The sequence below is a fragment of the Ahaetulla prasina genome, chromosome 2, assembly GCF_028640845.1.
Source record: "Ahaetulla prasina isolate Xishuangbanna chromosome 2, ASM2864084v1, whole genome shotgun sequence".
NCBI classification, from domain to species: Eukaryota; Metazoa; Chordata; class Lepidosauria; order Squamata; family Colubridae; genus Ahaetulla; species Ahaetulla prasina.
In genome coordinates, this window is record NC_080540.1 from 175,020,147 (window position 1) to 175,038,778 (window position 18,632).

Here is an 18,632-nt window from a genome sequence, read left to right on the forward strand (position 1 = left end):
CACCCCAACGAAGCTGTCGAAGTGCTATCCCGGTGTCTGGAAGCCAAGTACGCTTGGTTCGCCAGTTGCGCCCCTTCCTTGACCGGGATGCCTTATACATGGTCACTCATGCTCTTGTCACTTCCCGTTTGGATTATTGCAATGCTCTCTACATGGGGTTGCCCTTGAAGTGCACCCGGAGGCTGCAGCTAGTCCAGAATGCAGCTGCGCGGGTAATAGTGTAATGTAACACCAATCCTGTGCAGTTTGCACTGGCTTCCTGTGGTCTTTCGGGTGCGCTTTAAGATTTTGGTTACCACCTTTAAAGTGCTCCATGGCTTAGGGCCCGGGTACTTACGGGACCGCCTGCTGTTACCCTATGCCTCCCACCGACCCGTACGCTCACACAGAGAGGGTCTTCTCAGGGTGCCGTCCGCCAGACAATGTCGGCTGGCGGCCCCCAGGGGTAGGGCCTTCTCTGTTGGAGCTCCTACGCTTTGGAATGAACTTCCCCCTGGTTTACGTCAAGTGCCTGATCTTCGGACTTTTCGCCGTGAGCTGAAAACGCACCTATTTATTCAAGCGGGACTGGCTTAGAAGTCTTACTAAATTTTAACGGGGCTATTTATATTTTAGGATTTTAAACTGTTTTAAATTTTGGCCATCTTGTAATATGTTTTGTTTTAGTTTTGTTTTAAAGTGTACATTGTGATTTTTATTTGGCTGTACACCGCCCTGAGTCCTTCGGGAGAAGGGCGGTATAAAAATCGAATAAAATAAATAAAAAAATAAAAAAATATTGTCATCAGATAATATACAAAAATAGGTGGGACATACAGGTAATGCTCGATTTAAGACTGTAATGGAGCCTGCCCACTATAGTTTTAACTCAAGATGGTTGTAAAGGAGGTATCCCACGTGATCAACCCAATTTTATGACCTTTTTGTGGCAGTCATGAAGTCGTTTACCATAGGACATTTCCCCCCAAAATCGAAAGTAAACATTGGGTTTGGGCAAAAGTGTCATAAATCGTGGTAATGTAGCCAAAGGATGCTGCAAACCATTGCAGGCCTCTTTCTGAGAACCCAAAATGTGATCTGGTCATGTGACTGGGGGACTTGGAACTTCAGAATTGGATAGTAAGTAGATTTTCAACGGTCTGTTCTAACTTTAAATGGTTGCAGCTGGTGGTAAATTGAGAACTACCTGTAGTTACCCATTTTACCTCACACCTAAGCATTTTTCCCCGAATCCTAATTTTACAGTTTCATTTCTTTGTTCTTCCCATCAGGATTTTAGACATTATCTACTTCCAGGAGAATAATTCTGGAACTACAGCTTGGAGTTTTTGCAGAGAAAAGGGAGAATTAAATATGCCCTTCACCCTGCTACTACAAACTGCCACTTATTGAAAAATGCCATCAGGCAAAACATACACATTAAATTGTGCTATGTAGCTTGGCTTTAAATGAGAAGCAATAAACTACCACAGGTAGTCCTCAACTTACAACCGTTCATTTAGTGACCATTCAAAGTTACAACAGCATTGAAAAAAGTGACTTATGACCATTTTTCACACTTATGACCATTGCAGCATTCCCATGGTCACATGATCAAAATTCAGACACTTGGCAACTGATTCATACTTACGATAGTTCAGTGTCCTGGGGTCACATGGTCCTTTTTTGCGACCTTCTAACCAGCAAAGTCAATGGAGAAACCAGACTCACTCAACAACCAGTTACTAATTTAACAATCACAGTGATTCACTTAACAACTGTGACAGTGGGATTTGACCGGAAGCGTCATGGTGAGACAGGCAGGGGAAAGCAAGCTCTGTTGAGCTTTGCGAATCCCTGGGCTGACGAACTGCCGTTTGAGGGGTCTTCAGACCAGAGCTGTCCTGTAGGGATGGTGAAGAAGAAGAGGCACCTCGGACAACTGAGAGGAATCAGCAAGTTCCTCGGAAGTCAGAGGAAATCTCTTCGACTCAACGTCGGGGGAGATGGCTATGGCAGCCATCACTAAACTGGGGCAATCGGACCAAGTTATTGAGCAGGAGCGGTGATTTGGATGAAATATTGAAGCCAGGTGAGTGAATACCAACTCACAAAGAAGCACTCTAAATTTGAAATTTGCAAAAAAAAATTTGGCGGTGGAATAGTGACTAAACTAAGAAGGACTGTAAACATAGCAGATTAAAGAAACGGAAGCAGTACCCAAAGACCCAAGAGAAAATTGACTTTTAAAATTGAAGCAAAACCCCTCAAACAAAAAAGAAAAAATAAGGAAACCCTTAATTAAAGCTGGAAAATTTTGAGACTTTTAAAACTTATTACAGATTACAAAAAGGAAAAAAGGGGGAAAAATGGAGGATTTAAAACTACAACGTGGCGGAATTTCTCTGATTTTCTTTTTCCTCTATGAATTGGAATTAAGTAAATTGGGATATGGATTTTAAATGGAACTAATTGGAAGAATTAAAAAGTTAAAGTAAAACAAGGCGCAGCTCTAAGTGAACAAAAAAAATGGATACCTTCACTAATTGTTGATTAGAATTGTGGATTGGAAAGTGACACCTTCAGGCAGAAGAGAAAATTACACTGACTAACTCTGCTGTGGAAAACTTCTTTACTGTAGTGATAAGGCTGGTGAGAACCGAAAGGGAGGATTTTGTCAACAAACTTTTTTGACTCTGATAAAAATAAGAACTACAGCTCAAAAAAAAAAAAGGCACAGGGAATAACTGAAATGATGAAAAATATGTATATGACTTTTAAGCAAGAAATAAAAGAAATAATTACAAGACCTTATGGAAAGCAGGAACCAGAAGAAATAAGAGCTACACTGGAACTTACAGCACACAAAGAATCCATGAAGCAAGAGAGAGCATTGGAAGACGAAGAAAAAAATAGTGATGATGAATTATTAAATGATTGTGAAATTTTAAAACATTTCAAGGGGAGAGGTGAAGGAATTTCCAGAAAAGGGAAAATAAAAAGGGAAATAGCATAAAGAAGCTGAGGAAAGTAAATGGAAAAATACTGAAAACAAGAAGGGGAAAAAAAAACAATAAGGAGGGAAGGAAGAGACAAGGAAAGAAAGAAGGGAAGGGAAAAAACACAAAGTCAAAGGATTACATAGGGACTAATAGAGAAAAACAAAAAATAGGGGAAGGGAAGAAAAGGAGAATAGACAGAAATATAGAACAAGCAAAGAGAGCAAGAAATTTTTAAAAAGAAAAGAAAAGAAAGTTGAAAATAAATTAAAGGTTAAACTTTTTGAAGTGATGGAAATGTTTGAAGGTTATTAAGAATAATGTGGAAGCTAATGTAAAAAAGAGAGAGTTTTGCTTGTTTGTTGCTTGTTTTTTATTTTTTTATAGGATTATGGATAACAATTTAAAAACTGTCATGGAAATGTAAAGATATGATTGATGTTGAAGTTATACAGAAGATTGAAAAGAAAGAAATTAGTAAATGAGAATACAAGGGTTTAATATAAATGAGGAAAAAAAGGGGGGGTAGAGGGATAAACTTAATTAAAGATTAAAACTGGGGGTGGAGGGTTAGATTAGATTTTTAAGAGAAATGCAAATAGGGAAATAAAAGGAAAGGAAAATATATTGATGAAAGCATATAAGGAGTGTTGGAAAAAACCAAATTCTATGTAAACATGTACTTGGCTGATATTTTGTTCAGAAAAGATATATTGTATGTTGTTGTTTGTGTGTAAAAAATAATAACTTAAAAAAAACCCCAACTACTGTGACAGTGGTGAGTTGCTACCGGTTCTCCCTAGATCGAGCAAACCAGTAGCGACGGAATTTGAAACCCGCTACTGAACTGTGACAAGAAAAGTCATAAAATGTGTCAAAATTCACTTAAAATGTCTCAGCAACAGAAATTTTGGACTCAATTGTGGTTGTAAGTTGAGGACTACCTGCATTTCCTTCAACGCTTTCCCCTTTTTAATTTAGATGGTTAAAATAAATTTATGGGACACATTTAGTGATGCTTTGAAAAATCTACTAGGTAATGCAGTTTATTAGTAAAAAACCTTACCATCCTTGATGGGAATTGTTGAGCTGCAAGAGGAGAGGTTTGGGCTTGGAGAGTTGCAGGAGGTGCCAAATTGTGAGTAGGTAGACCTGAAGGCTGAGTCTGGATTAATGGTAAAACACCAGGGTGAGCCATATTTGTTGGCAACGCGGGCTGCACCTGTATAAAGAATAATTAACATACTTCACTTAGAAAAACAAGACTTCTGTGCTTCTGTGCTTCTGTTCCCCTGGTCTCATCTGCCCTATTTGTAGCCTTTTCTCTAGGGAAAACAGGATATCTTCCTAGTGTGCAGAATTAATAACCAAAATATATTCTTGGGCCTTTCTTTCTTTAGAACATTTACATAACCACCCATTTGTACCAAAGTCCAGGCAGCCAATAGATTAAAAAAATCTATTTACAATAAAAAATTTAAACCATAGATTTTTTTTAAAAAACACAATTTGACACCAACGTTACATTTTGACATGAAGTCCACAACTAATTCATCTCATTGGTCTCACCCTATGCCAGCACTTGAGGGGAAAAGCCAGGTCTTAAATGCTGTTTGGAAAGTTAAAAGAATGGGTGGTGGAATCTAACAAATTTCAGGGGGAAGGGCAGGAACTGTCAGGAAAAGGCACGTTTCCTAAATACGATAAGTTGGCAACATTTAAGGCAGGGGACTAGGAGTGTACCCTCCCTGTTCTGGTAGTAGGATAGACAGATGTTCTTAGGGAGAGCAATCATGCAGATAACCTAGTCCTGTGCCATAATAGAGTTTTAAAGGTAATAACTAGTTCCTTGAATTGCACTTGGAAGGAAACTGGGAGATACCTGCACAATAGGGTATAATGTAAAACTAGGAGGGGCTATCACTGCACATCCCATTACATTCAAGGGCAACCCTATGTAAAATGCATTGCAGTAATCCAAATGGGAAATGATTGAGGCATGAAGGACCATAAACAAGGCCTCTAGTCCAGGAAAGGGTGAAATTGGTTCACAAGATGAATCTATGCAAAAGCCCCCCTCTACTCAAAGCTACCACCTTTATTCCTTTCCTGGGGCAAAAAAAATATATACTGAAACACCATACATGTCTCTAAGGGATAATGTCAGGCATGAAAGATGAGGACTACACATGAAGTTCCAATTAGACTGATTTATTGTTCATGCCTATGTTAGGAATCTACTACTAAAGATTTTATGCTAGATAAGGGTTGGCAGAATTTAAGGGGGTGGGGAGACTTAGTCTGTTTGTGGCTACATAGAGATTTCTTTTTTGACCCCATCCCCGGGTTCTGTCACCTTCTCCTATAGGTACACTTTCTTAATACAACAATCAGAATTAATATGTTTTAAAGAATACAATAAGCCTCTTACCCCTGCATTGGACTGATAATGCTCCATTAGCTGTTGAGAAGTATATATGTGCCCTTGAACACTGCTGTTTTCAGTTTGTGAGAGATTGGGGACTTGCTGAGTGCCCATCATGTGTTCCGTGGAAAATGCCAGATTATGTTGGCTAGAGGGATCTGACAGTATAACTGCTCCTGCTCCTGCCTCAGACAAGTTGTCACCTGTGCCAGTGTGAAAGGAAAGAAAAGGCAGAATGTTAATTCTTTCAGAATAAATCAAAACCACTTCACTTCCTTCTGCCTCATTCAGGCAAACACTTGGGTTGTCAGGAAATGCAGTTTTACGTATGGATGGAATATTTACTTCAGAAAGAATATAACAAAATGAAAGCTTCTCCCTAGGAAAAGAAAACAAGGAATAGCCAAATCTTTCTTTTAAAATTTGCCACAATTGTCACAAGTGATTCACTGTCACAAGTGATTCTAACTAACACAACCAATCTGTTTAAATAAGTGCAATATCAAAAACTGTGTTATATTTATTTGAGAGTGACTAAAGCCATCTCTATGACACATGCAGGTGTAAATTCAAGCTCAAGATGACCCATTATATTTATCTTCAGAAGCATTAAACCTTCTCTACTGGGCTGGCTAGATATGGAATACTGGATACTGGCTCATTGTTGTTAAAATCAGCAATGTCTAATAAAAGCTTCTTAAGTAGTTGCTTCAACATCCTTTTTTAAACAATCTAAAAGATCATGGCAGGACAGAATCCTTAAAAGCCCTTAGAAGCAAAGTTAGGAAGGGATCAAACAAGTAAGAGTACAAATTGAACTGAGGATTCAGTTATTTATAAGGGATCAAGCAACAAAACTGATAATGTTAAAGAATTCTAGGTATTGCCTAAAATGAAGGAAAACCCAACTCAAATCTGAAACGTGTTATTTAGAAAGTACTGTGTAAACTGCTCAGTACTTTCTGAATAACACATTTCAGATTTGTGTTGTGTAAACAGCTCACAGTGGCTATCAGATTGTATGAGAACACTGGCCACAGTTATCGGTATTTGGACTATCAGAGTTCTCTTGGATTATTGATTCCATGGATGTAATCAAGCAGAAAATAAATTACTACTTTTATCCGCCTAACTGCCATGACTCTATAAATAAGCATGCATTTTGTCTAGATGGATTCATTTGGGACCTGCACATGTCTGTCCTCACATTTCATAGCATGCAAATTGCTGTATGAATTATGGAACATTCAAGGCACTAATACAAGATGGGGAATTTAGAAGCCTTCATATTAAGTGCTGAACGTTCATTATTCCACATCTTAACCAAAGCACTAATGTGGTTTCAGGTTTGAGAAAAACACTGCTCAGAGCAGCATGAAATCCACAGGATCCAACAGCTTCCAGGGAGCAACGTGTTCTGGTCTTTATCCTTGCAGTGGGGAACATGATGAAGTCGCAAATGTTTTTTCAATGAATTCAGCTTTGACAATGACACTAGCTCACTGCTCCAATTCACTGTCATAGAGTTTCATTCTAAAGCTTCTATTGGGAGTGGGTTTTTCTGCTAAACTCTCATTTATTTTTATTTTATTTAAATACATTTTTATCAATATTTATTATTTTTATAAATAATTCATCAGCAAATCTACCGTACCTAATACCTTTTTCTTCTCTTATTTTTCCCAAAACAATCCTGTAAAATGGGTTGGACTGAGAGATAGTGGTCACCCAGATGGCTTTCATGCCTAAGGCACAACTAGTACCCACAGTCTCCTGGTTTCTAGCCTAATGCCTTCAACACTAGACCAACTGACTCTTAGCAGTTAAAATGACTCTGTGTTGCTGGTATTGAACAGAATGAAGGACTAGCAAGTTTGAAAAGATGGCTCATTTAAGTTTTGCCATCTGACAAATAAAAGGTAGAAACCAACTGAAAGAAGCAGCAATTTTCAGCAATCACAATTGGCTATCAAGAAAGAAAGAAAGACAGAAAGAAAGAAAGAAAGACAGACAGGAAGGAAGGAAGGAAGGAAGGAAGGAAGGAAGGAAGGAAGGAAGGAAGGAAGGAAGGAAGGAAGGAAGGAAGGAAGGAAGGAACAATTGCATTTTAAAGTTCTGAAAATAAGCTTCCTCCCAACCAAATTTCAAGTAATTTGTGAAAGTAATGGAAACTTTCTAAATGAACAGCTGTAAAGCTACTCTGGACAGCTATTATTGCTGTTCAAAAATATACATGGATTAAATACACATATGAATGTATTCATTCATTATTATTATTATGGTTTTTTTATTAACGTAGCTTCAGCTCTCCATAATATATTAGCCAACAATTCAGCCAAGATTAAATTCTACAGAAAGCAACCAGAATTTATGTGCAAAGGGCTTTCAATAAAACAGCAAAAAGGAGCCAAAAGCTCAGACACCTCAGAGAAGACATTTCCTGAACAAAATGATACCTTTATTATTTATTTAATAATAAATAATATTATGTATAAAGTGCCTATGTTTGCTCATTACCAGTGAGGGAAATGCTGTGCTGCATTTGTTGAAGGATGTGTTGTCTGGCATGTTGATCAACCTCTGTTTCCTCACACTCAGTTTTGCTTTGCTGAGAAGGTGGGGTGAAGGATGAGCCTTGCGGCTGAAGTAATGGCAGTCCACTTGGAAGCTGACTTTGAGAGTCCCTTCTTTCCTCCAGGTTGCCCACCTGCCTTTGCTCCCGAGTCTTCTTGATTAGGGTGACACGATCACGAATGGATTTAGCCACAGCTTTAGAATCGCTGTCATGGAAGAATCCAGACTTCACCTAGAAATCAACAAAAACAAAAATTTAGGTAAAGTCAGTTCTTGTTAAGTATCATTTTAGTCTTTCAAGGTTTAGCAATTAAAATGAATCTGTATTTGCACATTAGAGATCAGAATCCCATGGCAACAGACCTTACCCTGAATGCAGGCCAAATTGGACCTGGACTCATTGCTCAGAGCTCCAGATGAACAATAAATACTATAATGAACATACAAGTAGATATATAATTCCTTTTGGTTTGGGATTATCTAGCTAGCTGGCAGCCAGGAAGCTATTCCAATATTATCCATGTCTATCGTTCTAATTGACTGTGTAGCAATTGCAATGATTCAGGTTTTAGCCAAGGAGCTAAGAGTCATGGAGGTATCAACATAAAATCTATGCTGTTGCATACTCTAGAAAAATTAATGGTACCAAGTCCAGTAAGCTTAACACTACTAAATATTTGGTGAACCCTTTTAATGTTGCACTAAAGATTCCAATTACAATTGTTACATTTTTTTTTCTATCACAAACTTTCAATCTCAAATGTCAATAAATGGTATTTTGTCATTTTCTCCAGTTGTTTTTCATCAAGTTGACAGCCTCCAAGTATTACCACATTGTTTTCTCCTCAAATTCCAATTTAAATTCCATCGTTTACAATCCTATCATGCTATTCTTTATCTTCTGAGTGATTTTACTATTAAAGATACAATCTAGAGTATTATTCTTAATTTTAAATAATTGCCACTTGGCATTTTGGAAATATATTCAGTTTTTTTCTTTGATGGCATTGATTTGTAGATCTTGTTCTTGAGTTGCCATGATTATTCCTTCTGTTTCTTTTTTAAATGTTCTAGATTTCAGGCACAAACATGTTAGATTCCCTGATATAATCATTTAGACTGTGTTCTTTTTCTTCCACAATTGCTTTACTGCAAAGGTATATGGTAAAGAGACACTGTCAAGGGAATTACTAGATAAAAGATAGCATGGCCTACAGCTGGCTAGTGGTTGGGGAAAGAGGCTTAGAAGAGACTCTCCCCAGTATCTCAGTCTGTATAGGAGATTGGGAGTGGGGGGAAAGAATTATACTTTCAGACTTGCAGGATTATGTCAATGTAGCTTTATGATAAAGTAGAATTAGCTCATTTATTTGGTTTACCCTGCAAGGCTGACTTCAATCTTAAAATATGAAAATACTATTCTCGACCACTTCTCCTATACAGCTTGAAAAAGTAGACACAGTCTCCTTTGAGCCTCTTGCCCTGTGATATAATTTCAGCTTAAAGGGTTTTTTTTTTAACTTGGTCAGGCAATAAATCAGAAAGTTCCATTAATCCTAAATATTTTTCTTTTTCTTTGATAGTTCCACTCATTGTGGTAGCCTTTCGTCTTCTATAATTTTGCCTTCTTTAATTGCCAGGTCCAAATCAAATTTTATTCCAGTTTTCATTGAATTTGTGGACAAAGTTGATTTGATTTCAACTTTTGATTTACATTATAGTTTTGGATCATCTATATAAAGTAAATGGTTTATTTTTGGCCTTTGCTCTTTAACTTGGTATCCACAATCGATTTTGTTCCGGTTGTTTGTGAGAGTAACATTGCCAGTACAAAGAATAATGGTGATAATTGGACTTCTTATCCCCAAGACATTCAAGAACCCACAGATATTTTTTGGCAATCTTCTAATATTTCTGTTTGTTCCAAAAAGTTTCAGGCATTTTTTTAACCCAGCTATGAAAGAATGCATCAAACGCCTTTCTATGCTAGGCCATAAAAAGCTGGGTTTTTTTTCATTTTGTCAATCAATAGCTGATTTTGGGGACACACGAATGATAAAAAGTCCCCTTGTGTTCCACTGAGACTATTACAATTCCTTTCAAATTATCATATATTAGACTTGGAATAATTTCAGTAAACAATTTGAGTGTTGTAAGAAGGCAAGACATAGGCTTGAAGCTGCCACGAATAGGTTTTTCCCCCCTTGCTTTTCTATACAAGAAATTTCTTCCAGATGTCACTCATTCTCTATTGTTTGCAGATCATTCAGCTGTGTGCTAGTCTGGAGTAAAGACTTTTGAGCCAACAATCATATAGTTCATCTTTTTGGGGGAGCACTCTAATTTTCAATCTTTCTAATTGGTTCTCAGTATATTTTCCATTGCTTACCTAACAAATGCTTTTTTTAAATGTTCTTTTACTATATTGTTTTCCATAAATTTTCTAATATGTATTTATTTTTTCTTTATATGGATTTGTAGGTACTTATTTTTTCTTGATCAGCTTCTAGACTTTTGTAAAACAAATATTGGTTAATTTTAGGCAAATAAGCAAGAGAAACAAAGATTGTAAAGAAAGCAAAAAGTTAGGAATATTCTTTATGACTCATTTAACTTTTTATTTTGTTAGCCAATTGATATGCTGATTGGTGAGCTGCAACATTTCTATTTCCCAAGATCAGAATTATATTATAATCTTGTGGTTTTCATAACTTCATTCACTATTAGTTGTCCAGAGTTCTGTAATTTCAGAATCTGTAATTTCAGTTTGTTCAGTTAACACCCAGTTATTGTTTGCGATCCATTCAACTCGATATCAGAGAAAATCTTGTTTACATAGTCATACGATGCAGATCCATTAGCACTTTTTATGTAATCATTCATCCTGGGAATTTCTTTTTTAAAATGTGGAACATATTCGTTTGAAATCCCCTTTCTGATGGTCTAGATTTGTAGTAACAATTCATTTTCCAGTTTTGTTCTTTGCAGTTTCTTTGTCCTGTTTGCCTAGCAAAGATCCGGCTTTTGCTGATTCAGTTGAGAGCTTATCTGCTAGCGAAAACTGCTTTCTGGTTTTCACTACTGGAAATGGGTTACTATTATATTCTGATAATTTCTTTTTTTCCCATCATCATCACTAAATATTTATTCCACAAAACTTTACTTTTTTTTAGTTCAGTTTTCTTAGAACAATTACAGGTAGTCCTTGACTTACAACAGTTCATTTAGTGAGTATTCAAAGTTATAACGGCACTGAAAAAAGTAACTTATGACCATTTTTCACACTTACGACCACTGTGGCATCTCCATGGCCAAGTGATCAAAATTCAGAAGTCTGGCAACTGATTCATAGTTGCAGTTTTCTGGGATCATATAATAATCTTTTGCAACCTTGTGACAAGCAAAGTCAATGGGGAGGCCAGTTCACTTAACAACCATGTTACTAACTTAACAACTGTGGCAAGAATGGTCATAAAACAGGGAAAAATTCACTTAACAACCGTCTTACCTAGCAGCAGAAATGTTGGGCTCAATTGTGGTCATTAAGTCTAGGACTACCTGTAGTAGTAGATCAGTCATTCATTTGTAATTGCTTAGAGCTTATTACACAGAACACAATACATTCTACAACCACCGCAAAAGTATAATGAATAGACCACCCTAACATATCACAAAAACATCTGCAACGTGCCAAATATTACTTGCCACATACTTGAAATATTCATAAGGCACTTCTGGGACATACGGACTAGGATCCAACTTAATGGTATGCTCCATTTGCAATTTCTTATGTTATTCATTTGTTTATTCTTAGCTTATTGCAAATCCATTATTTACAAGTTTGTTTTACACGCAAACTAGGGCACAATGGCTTAAACATGAAAACACTAATCAAAGAAAGCATTCAACCACTGCTCTTGTATTAAATGGAGCTGTTGAAGGAGAGAGTCTTAACTGACATCTGCTGAGCAAGGTCAGTAAACCCAATCTACCCCCAAAGAAAAAGAAAAAGAGAAAAGGGGTCCACAAATGAATTAAAGATCCATTCCATAAGACAAGGGATCATGGGACCACTTACAAAACTTCACAGTTGGCTAGTGGGTGGGTGATGCTTAAGCAGTAGCCTTCTGCCTGCATATATTTTATATGAAATGAACAGATGCATTGCCATGTCTCTTTTCAGTAACATCAGCTGTCATTTGTCAAGATTCCTCTGTGGCCAAATGTTTTATAAAAACAAAACCAAGGCAACAGTGAGGCAAAATGAAGAATCTACAGTCTAAACACATTTTTCTTTTCTTAAGCACAGGATGATAAAAAGAAACAAAATAAAAGGAGGAAAGTAGAGACTGTTCATAGTAATACAGTATCTTGCTTATTTTAACCTCAAAACATTGTACCAAGATTTGACTAAAGCTTACCCTGGCATCAGTGCCACGGTGAGGAAAATATTTACTCACCGAGGAGAATCATACCAGTCTCTTAGGTGGAGATTGAATGAAATGTTATTGCTAAAAGAAATGGTGGTGGAAGACTATAGAAAGTTTTGAGAATAATCTTAATAAAGATGGAGAAGGAAGGATGACTGGGGATGCAAGTAATATTTTTACAAGGCAATAGTGAAACTTAAAAAGAAAAGGCAAGAGAAAATGCAAATGATTCTGGATGAGACAAAAATGGGTGAAAATTTTAAAAAATCTCCACTAATTAAATTAATCTTTTGCAGAGGCAATTATCTATGTTAACAGTGAGAGAGATGAAAATAAAGATGAACCATGCAAAACAAATAAATTTTAAATTTCCATATAAATTGAGAAGATGGTTGGCATACAAGCTGCAAAAAGAAAAAGGAAGTGATATTAAAGTTTCAAGAAAAAAAATATTGTATTAACAGATTAACAATCAGAGACAAATTTTGAATGGACCTATAACAATAAGGGAAGTTTGAACTCAGTCTATAGAGCTAGAAGACAGAACGAATCCCATGCCTGGAGTCTCGAGTCCCCTATCAGGAAAACAGGAAAGTTACCTAATACAGATGGGCTGCTGCCCCTTATTACAAATGTTTTGAAGATGAGTTTTTACAAACTTTACAACAGATAATAAATTGGAACTTTGAGGAACCTCAAGCCTCAGAGCTTTATTTCATTGGGGGTGTTCCTTGGAACCCTGACATTGATGATTAATACTATTTTGCAATATGGAAAGATTCCCGGTAGCTGGAAGGAGGTTAATATAACAATACCTAAAAAGGGATAAGACTTGACCTTAACAAGAAACAATCAACCAAAATGTTTATTGAATAATGATTATAAACTGTTTACTATGATTTTGGTGAAAGGTTGAGAATAATTTTACAGAATATTTTTTACCTTAAAAAAATTGCGAAATAATGATAGAAACACTTTGAACATGTAGAAATAGTTGGAGCAACATAATGAAAAACAAGCTGCACTGATATTCTTAGATGCAGAGAAGGCCTTGAAGTGGATTTTTGGTTTATTGTGTTCTGGAACATATGAAACTTGGATATAATTTTACTAAATGAGTAAGGTTGATTTACACTTCTTAGAAAGCACAAATAATTGTTAATGGAAATTAACAAAACCTTGTGAGATTCAAAAAAGGCAAGATAAGGATATCCATTGTCTCCAAGTTTACTCATTTCAGCTCTTCAGGTATTGAACAGAGATATAAGATAAGATCATTGAATTATGAGAGTTAAGATTAAAAAAGAAACTTATAAGGTATGTTAAGAAGAGAAACAGCAGATAAAGATAAGTGGCTGATGTTCCAGGATTTAAGAAATTTGGTTATAATATACAGATGGAACAATGGGAAAATCTATGGCTAAAAGGGTTGAAATCTACATTGTGTTTTGATCTCAAAAAGAATGTTTATAAAATGATTTATCATTGATACATGATGCCAAAGAAATTCCCTGAGAAGGTATAAAGGGACATCAAACATATGTTGGAAATGCTCAAACTTTCTCTTTTAGGATTAGTGGATAAACAGTTACAAAAAAAGCATGACAAATTATTACAATATATGATCACAGTACCAACATTACAATATGTGCAGTGATTGAAAGACCTATTATCAAGAAATGGTTAGTGAAGTTGATGGATTAATTTGTTTGATTAGAGAAAAGACATTATTACATTTATTGCTCACTGGAAGCCACTTACGGACTTTTTGTGTAAAAATGAGACAAATGAATATGATAATAGTTTTGATGATTAAACAGGATAGATTATAGAAAGAAGAGCAATATGATGTAATCTTAGAGAGAGAGGTCAAAATATTTTATACTTATAACTGCTATGACAAATACTAGAAGCCACTTATATTTTACTTTCTTTTCTATTTTTCTTCATTTTTTTATTTTTTTGCATTTTATATTTTCTTTTATTTATTTATTTCCCTTTTTTCTTTTATACTTTCTATGTTTGTGTTAGTTTTTATCTTCTTGTTTAAAAATTGTAATAGAATTATATATATATGAAAATGAGAAAATAAAGTTTCCCCCTGCCCCTATAGCCCTTCTTAACCTATGAGGTATCCTAAAAGAATCATGCCTTGTAAATAAAGCTCAAAGCATCAGTGAATAGGAGATTGAGTGGAACACTTGTATTCTAGATATTACAATACAATTAGCAGCCTCAGCATGATAAATTTTTCTGAATCTAAACTAATTTATTCATTTATCCATAATTTATAACCTACCTTCCATAATAATTAACAAGATCACTTATAACGCTAAGCTAAAAGATAATAAAACAAAACTGCAAAAGGCAGGAAAAAATATAAAAATGGATCAATTTTATTATTTATAATTCTTCCAGTCTGTAAAAAAAAAGTGGGGGAGGGAAATGGGGATACTTCCTGCTTCTCCCATGTGCAAACAGAAAATTATAGCCCAAATAGAATAATAGTCTTGACAAGGAGAAGAAAGCTATTGAGTCAAGGAAGCAGCAAGGATAAGTACAGTAGATTTCTTTCCCCTGCACCATGATTTTTATCCAAATTCCATTTCCCTCTTTTCCATCAATTTTTAGGAGCAGTTTTCTAACTGTAGCTCTTTTATAAAATGGAGATTTCCCAATTTTGAGAGTAGTACTTATAAATACTTTCCCTCCAAATGATGTATATATACCATTAGGCAAGAGAAGCTGCTGGAGAAAGAAGGAAAGCAGTGACCATAAACACTCACCATTTCGCAAGCCACTTCCTCTGGGATATCTGTTTCCATATTGAAACTGAACTCTATTGCTTCGTTGTCTTTGTGCTTCCCTTTCAGCTTCTTGGGATCTTCTACCCAAAGTCTCAAAGCCAAAGAGGAATGCAGCCCCTCCTCCTCCTCCTCTGCCAGCTCCACTCTGAGACCTGTGTCTTCCGCAAAGAAAGCATGGTTCAAGAGGTCTTTGATGGAGAGCCTGAAATAGAATATTTTTAACGTGAAACAGTTATGAAAGATGACTGAATGTACCTTTGGTATCCCAAATGTGTATTATTGTAATTGCTGAGTATTTCTTTTCAAAATGATTATACTTTCCTTAGAGATATTACCAAACTGACATAATATGGGTAGTCCTCGACTTACAACTGTTCATTTAGTGACTGTTCAAAGTTACAAGGGCATTGAAAAAAAAATGACTTTTGATCATTTTTCACACTTACGACCATTGCAGCATCCCCATGGTCAAGTGATCAAAATTCAGACGTTTACCAACTGACTCGTATTTATGATGGTTGCAGTGTCCCCGGGTCAGGGTGTCAGCACTGTTTGGAACCAGCCTGAAGAAAGGAGCTGAACCAGCATAATACTGCACTGCTCAGCCCGAGCTCCTGCAGCTGCCCCAAAAGGATACCATAGTTGATGGTACTGAAAGCTGCTGAATGATCGAGAAAAGCAAGGAAGGATGCAGTAGCCCCATTCTGCTCCCCAACTGCAACCGATGCCATCTCTGTCCCATAATCAACCTGACTGAAAGGGGTCCAGATAATCTGTTTCATCCAGGACTCTTTGAAGCTATAGCACAATCATTTTTTCCACCAGTTTCCCTAAAAAGGGGACAAGGGAAAGTGGATGGAAATTGTCCAAACAAGTGGGATCCAGTGAAGGTTTCTCAAGGTGGGGATAGAGCAAGGTTTCCTTAAATAGTACCAGGAACACTCCCTGCAGCAGTGATGTATTAATTATTGCCTGGATCCACCTGCAAGTTACACTTCTGAAGGCTTTTACCAACTAGGATAGGTAAGGATCTAGTAAATAAGTAATGGCACTAACAGCCTCAAAGGCTCTGTCTATTCCTCATATCCAAACTGCTCCCAGATAACTGGATAAGTCTGTTCTGAGCATCTCTAATGGACTTGCTCCAATTGAGAATGAATTGATTTTATGCATCAGGTGCTCAACAAATTCTGCCACACGGCCCTGTAAAGGTTCATACAAGTCCTTCTTCCTTAGGCAGGACTAGATGACCTTAAACAGGATTACCATTTATCTGTGGTATAATAATAGTGGAGAAATAGGCATCCATCCAGGGGTGAAATCTAAAAATTTTCCCTACCGGTTCTGTGGGCGTGGCTTGGTGGTCAGATGACTGAGTGGGTGTGGCCAATAACAATAAATAATAAAAATAATAAACAAAGTATAAAAAACAATGAGGTATCAAAAACCAACTTTCACACTTTACACACACACAACACAACACAACTGACTCACACACAATGTAAAAGCAGCTACACTTCACACTTCACACAGCCACAAAAAGCTCGAAAACCAACTTTCACACTTTACACACACACAACTCACATACACACACACACTCTCACAAAATGCCATATACAGAGCTTTCTGAGATTTTGTGTGTTTGTGTAGTTAGAGTGAAACACTACAGAAACACCCCAAATCTCAGAAAGCTGCACAAATATTTTATTTTATCATTTTATTTTATTTTATTGTGGATTTCAAATCCCAGAGTTCCTCAGCCAGCAAAGCAGGAAGTCAAAGCAAACTTTTTTTGTCTTCTTCAGTAGCTGAAGAAAACATGCCGTTGCCAGCCCAAAAGAGCAGTAATTATAGGTAAGTGAGGAGGGAGAATTGGCTGGGCTTGGGTGGGGGCTCTTGTAAGTGGGGGCTGTTAAAAAGTGAGTTTAAAAACCTGTGAGGATCAGGAAACTCCTCTGGGATCGCCAGAGGAGGCTTTTAAAACCTCCGGTTTTTTTCTTTTTTTTTTTTCCCCTTTGGCTGAAGGGGTTTTTTTAAAAAAAACTTTTAAAGTGTTCTGATGATCTCTGCTCAGCCCCGCGATCATCAGAGGTTTTTTTTTTACTTTTCAAGGCATGTTTCGGCTGAAGAAAAACTTTAAAAGTAAAAAAAACAAACTTCTGCTGATAGTACGGCTCAGCAGAGGCAGGGGGGGCGGGGCCAGGGATTTTTGCTACCGGTCCTCCGAACCAGCAGCTGCCATCGCTACCTAATCAGGCGAGCCGGTGCGAACCGGGAGCATTTCACCCTTGCATCCATCTATTCTCCTCCTTCACCCATCCCTTATTCTATGATGTGTGAATTTCTGATCAAATATTAGCTCTTTTTTTTTCTGAGAAGGACCTGAAAAGCGATTAAAATATCATCCCCCTTAAAAACCTTGAAGCCCAGGATGGATGGTGAAGCAGAAATTCCTGCAAAAGGGGAAGCACATAATTCCACTGAATTTCTTTTTTTAAAAAAGATTTTACTGAAGCTTCAGATATACTGAAGCTGAGTCACAAGTACCTGGACTTAGCTTTCAAAGACAGTGTATACTGTGGGATCATAGGCGTTTTGGACTGCTTTCAAACTGATGCAGAATCTTTCTATAAATGTGCCATCATTTGACCAAGTTGAAAGAGAGCTATTGACCATGAGTGTGGCTAGGGAGAGGCATGAGAAGTGAGATCAAGTTACTGAGAGGGAGGAGAGGTAGACTAATGTTTCGTGCATCTCCTTCTCTATTACTAAGGCTTTATAAATTAAAGCAACAGGTCTCCAATGTAACAGTCCTTTTTGGAGAGATTCAAGTAGGCATTGCATTTTTCTGTGCTACAGGGAAAAGATAAATGGATAAGATTTCAAACTCCAACGGAATATCTAATCTTCTCACCTTACTCCTTTTTGCATTCATTTGAGGAATGTAGAATCCCATCATTTTTTCACTGTATAAAAACTACACAAAATCAAGAATCTTCATTTTGACTGATTCTGTGTTTCTGCAATACTTTCCTTATATATGTCTTTACAGTCATCCTTTTGGGAAATGAGCCAGGCAAATTCCATTTGCTATATGGCTTCATGAGCTTCATTCCCTTTGACTTCAAAGGGACTTTCGCAGGTGTTTAAAGCACAAATGTTTTGCTTAATCAGATTTTTTTTCCTGTACCAACAAATTGCTATTAACACTCAAATACTATCACTTAATTTGCACAATTCAAAGCAAGTAAGGAGAGACACAAAATGGATCTGCCCACCTTTCAGACTTGTTCTGCTGAATGCAACCTTCAATTATCTCTTTTACTTCTGGGTCTGTCACCTTATTAAAACTAGCAGGTTTAATGCCCTAGAAGAGAAGGGACATGGTCGTTAACAAAATTACACAGGAGATTTCTCT

At 36.8% G+C, this 18,632-nt stretch overlaps 1 protein-coding gene across 1 annotated transcript in view; it reads right to left on the minus strand.

Moving 5' to 3' along the window:
• WNK3 (WNK lysine deficient protein kinase 3) overlaps nucleotides 1-18,632 on the minus strand; it is a 106,672-nt gene that overhangs the window by 35,606 nt on the left and 52,434 nt on the right. Inside the window, exons 7-11 of the mRNA XM_058171594.1 lie at nucleotides 18,493-18,581; nucleotides 15,194-15,416; nucleotides 7,921-8,209; nucleotides 5,410-5,606; nucleotides 4,045-4,200 (exon numbers count right to left, since the gene is read on the minus strand). Coding sequence (XP_058027577.1) covers nucleotides 4,045-4,200; nucleotides 5,410-5,606; nucleotides 7,921-8,209; nucleotides 15,194-15,416; nucleotides 18,493-18,581 — 954 coding nt within the window. The remainder of the gene's footprint in view (nucleotides 1-4,044; nucleotides 4,201-5,409; nucleotides 5,607-7,920; nucleotides 8,210-15,193; nucleotides 15,417-18,492; nucleotides 18,582-18,632) is intronic.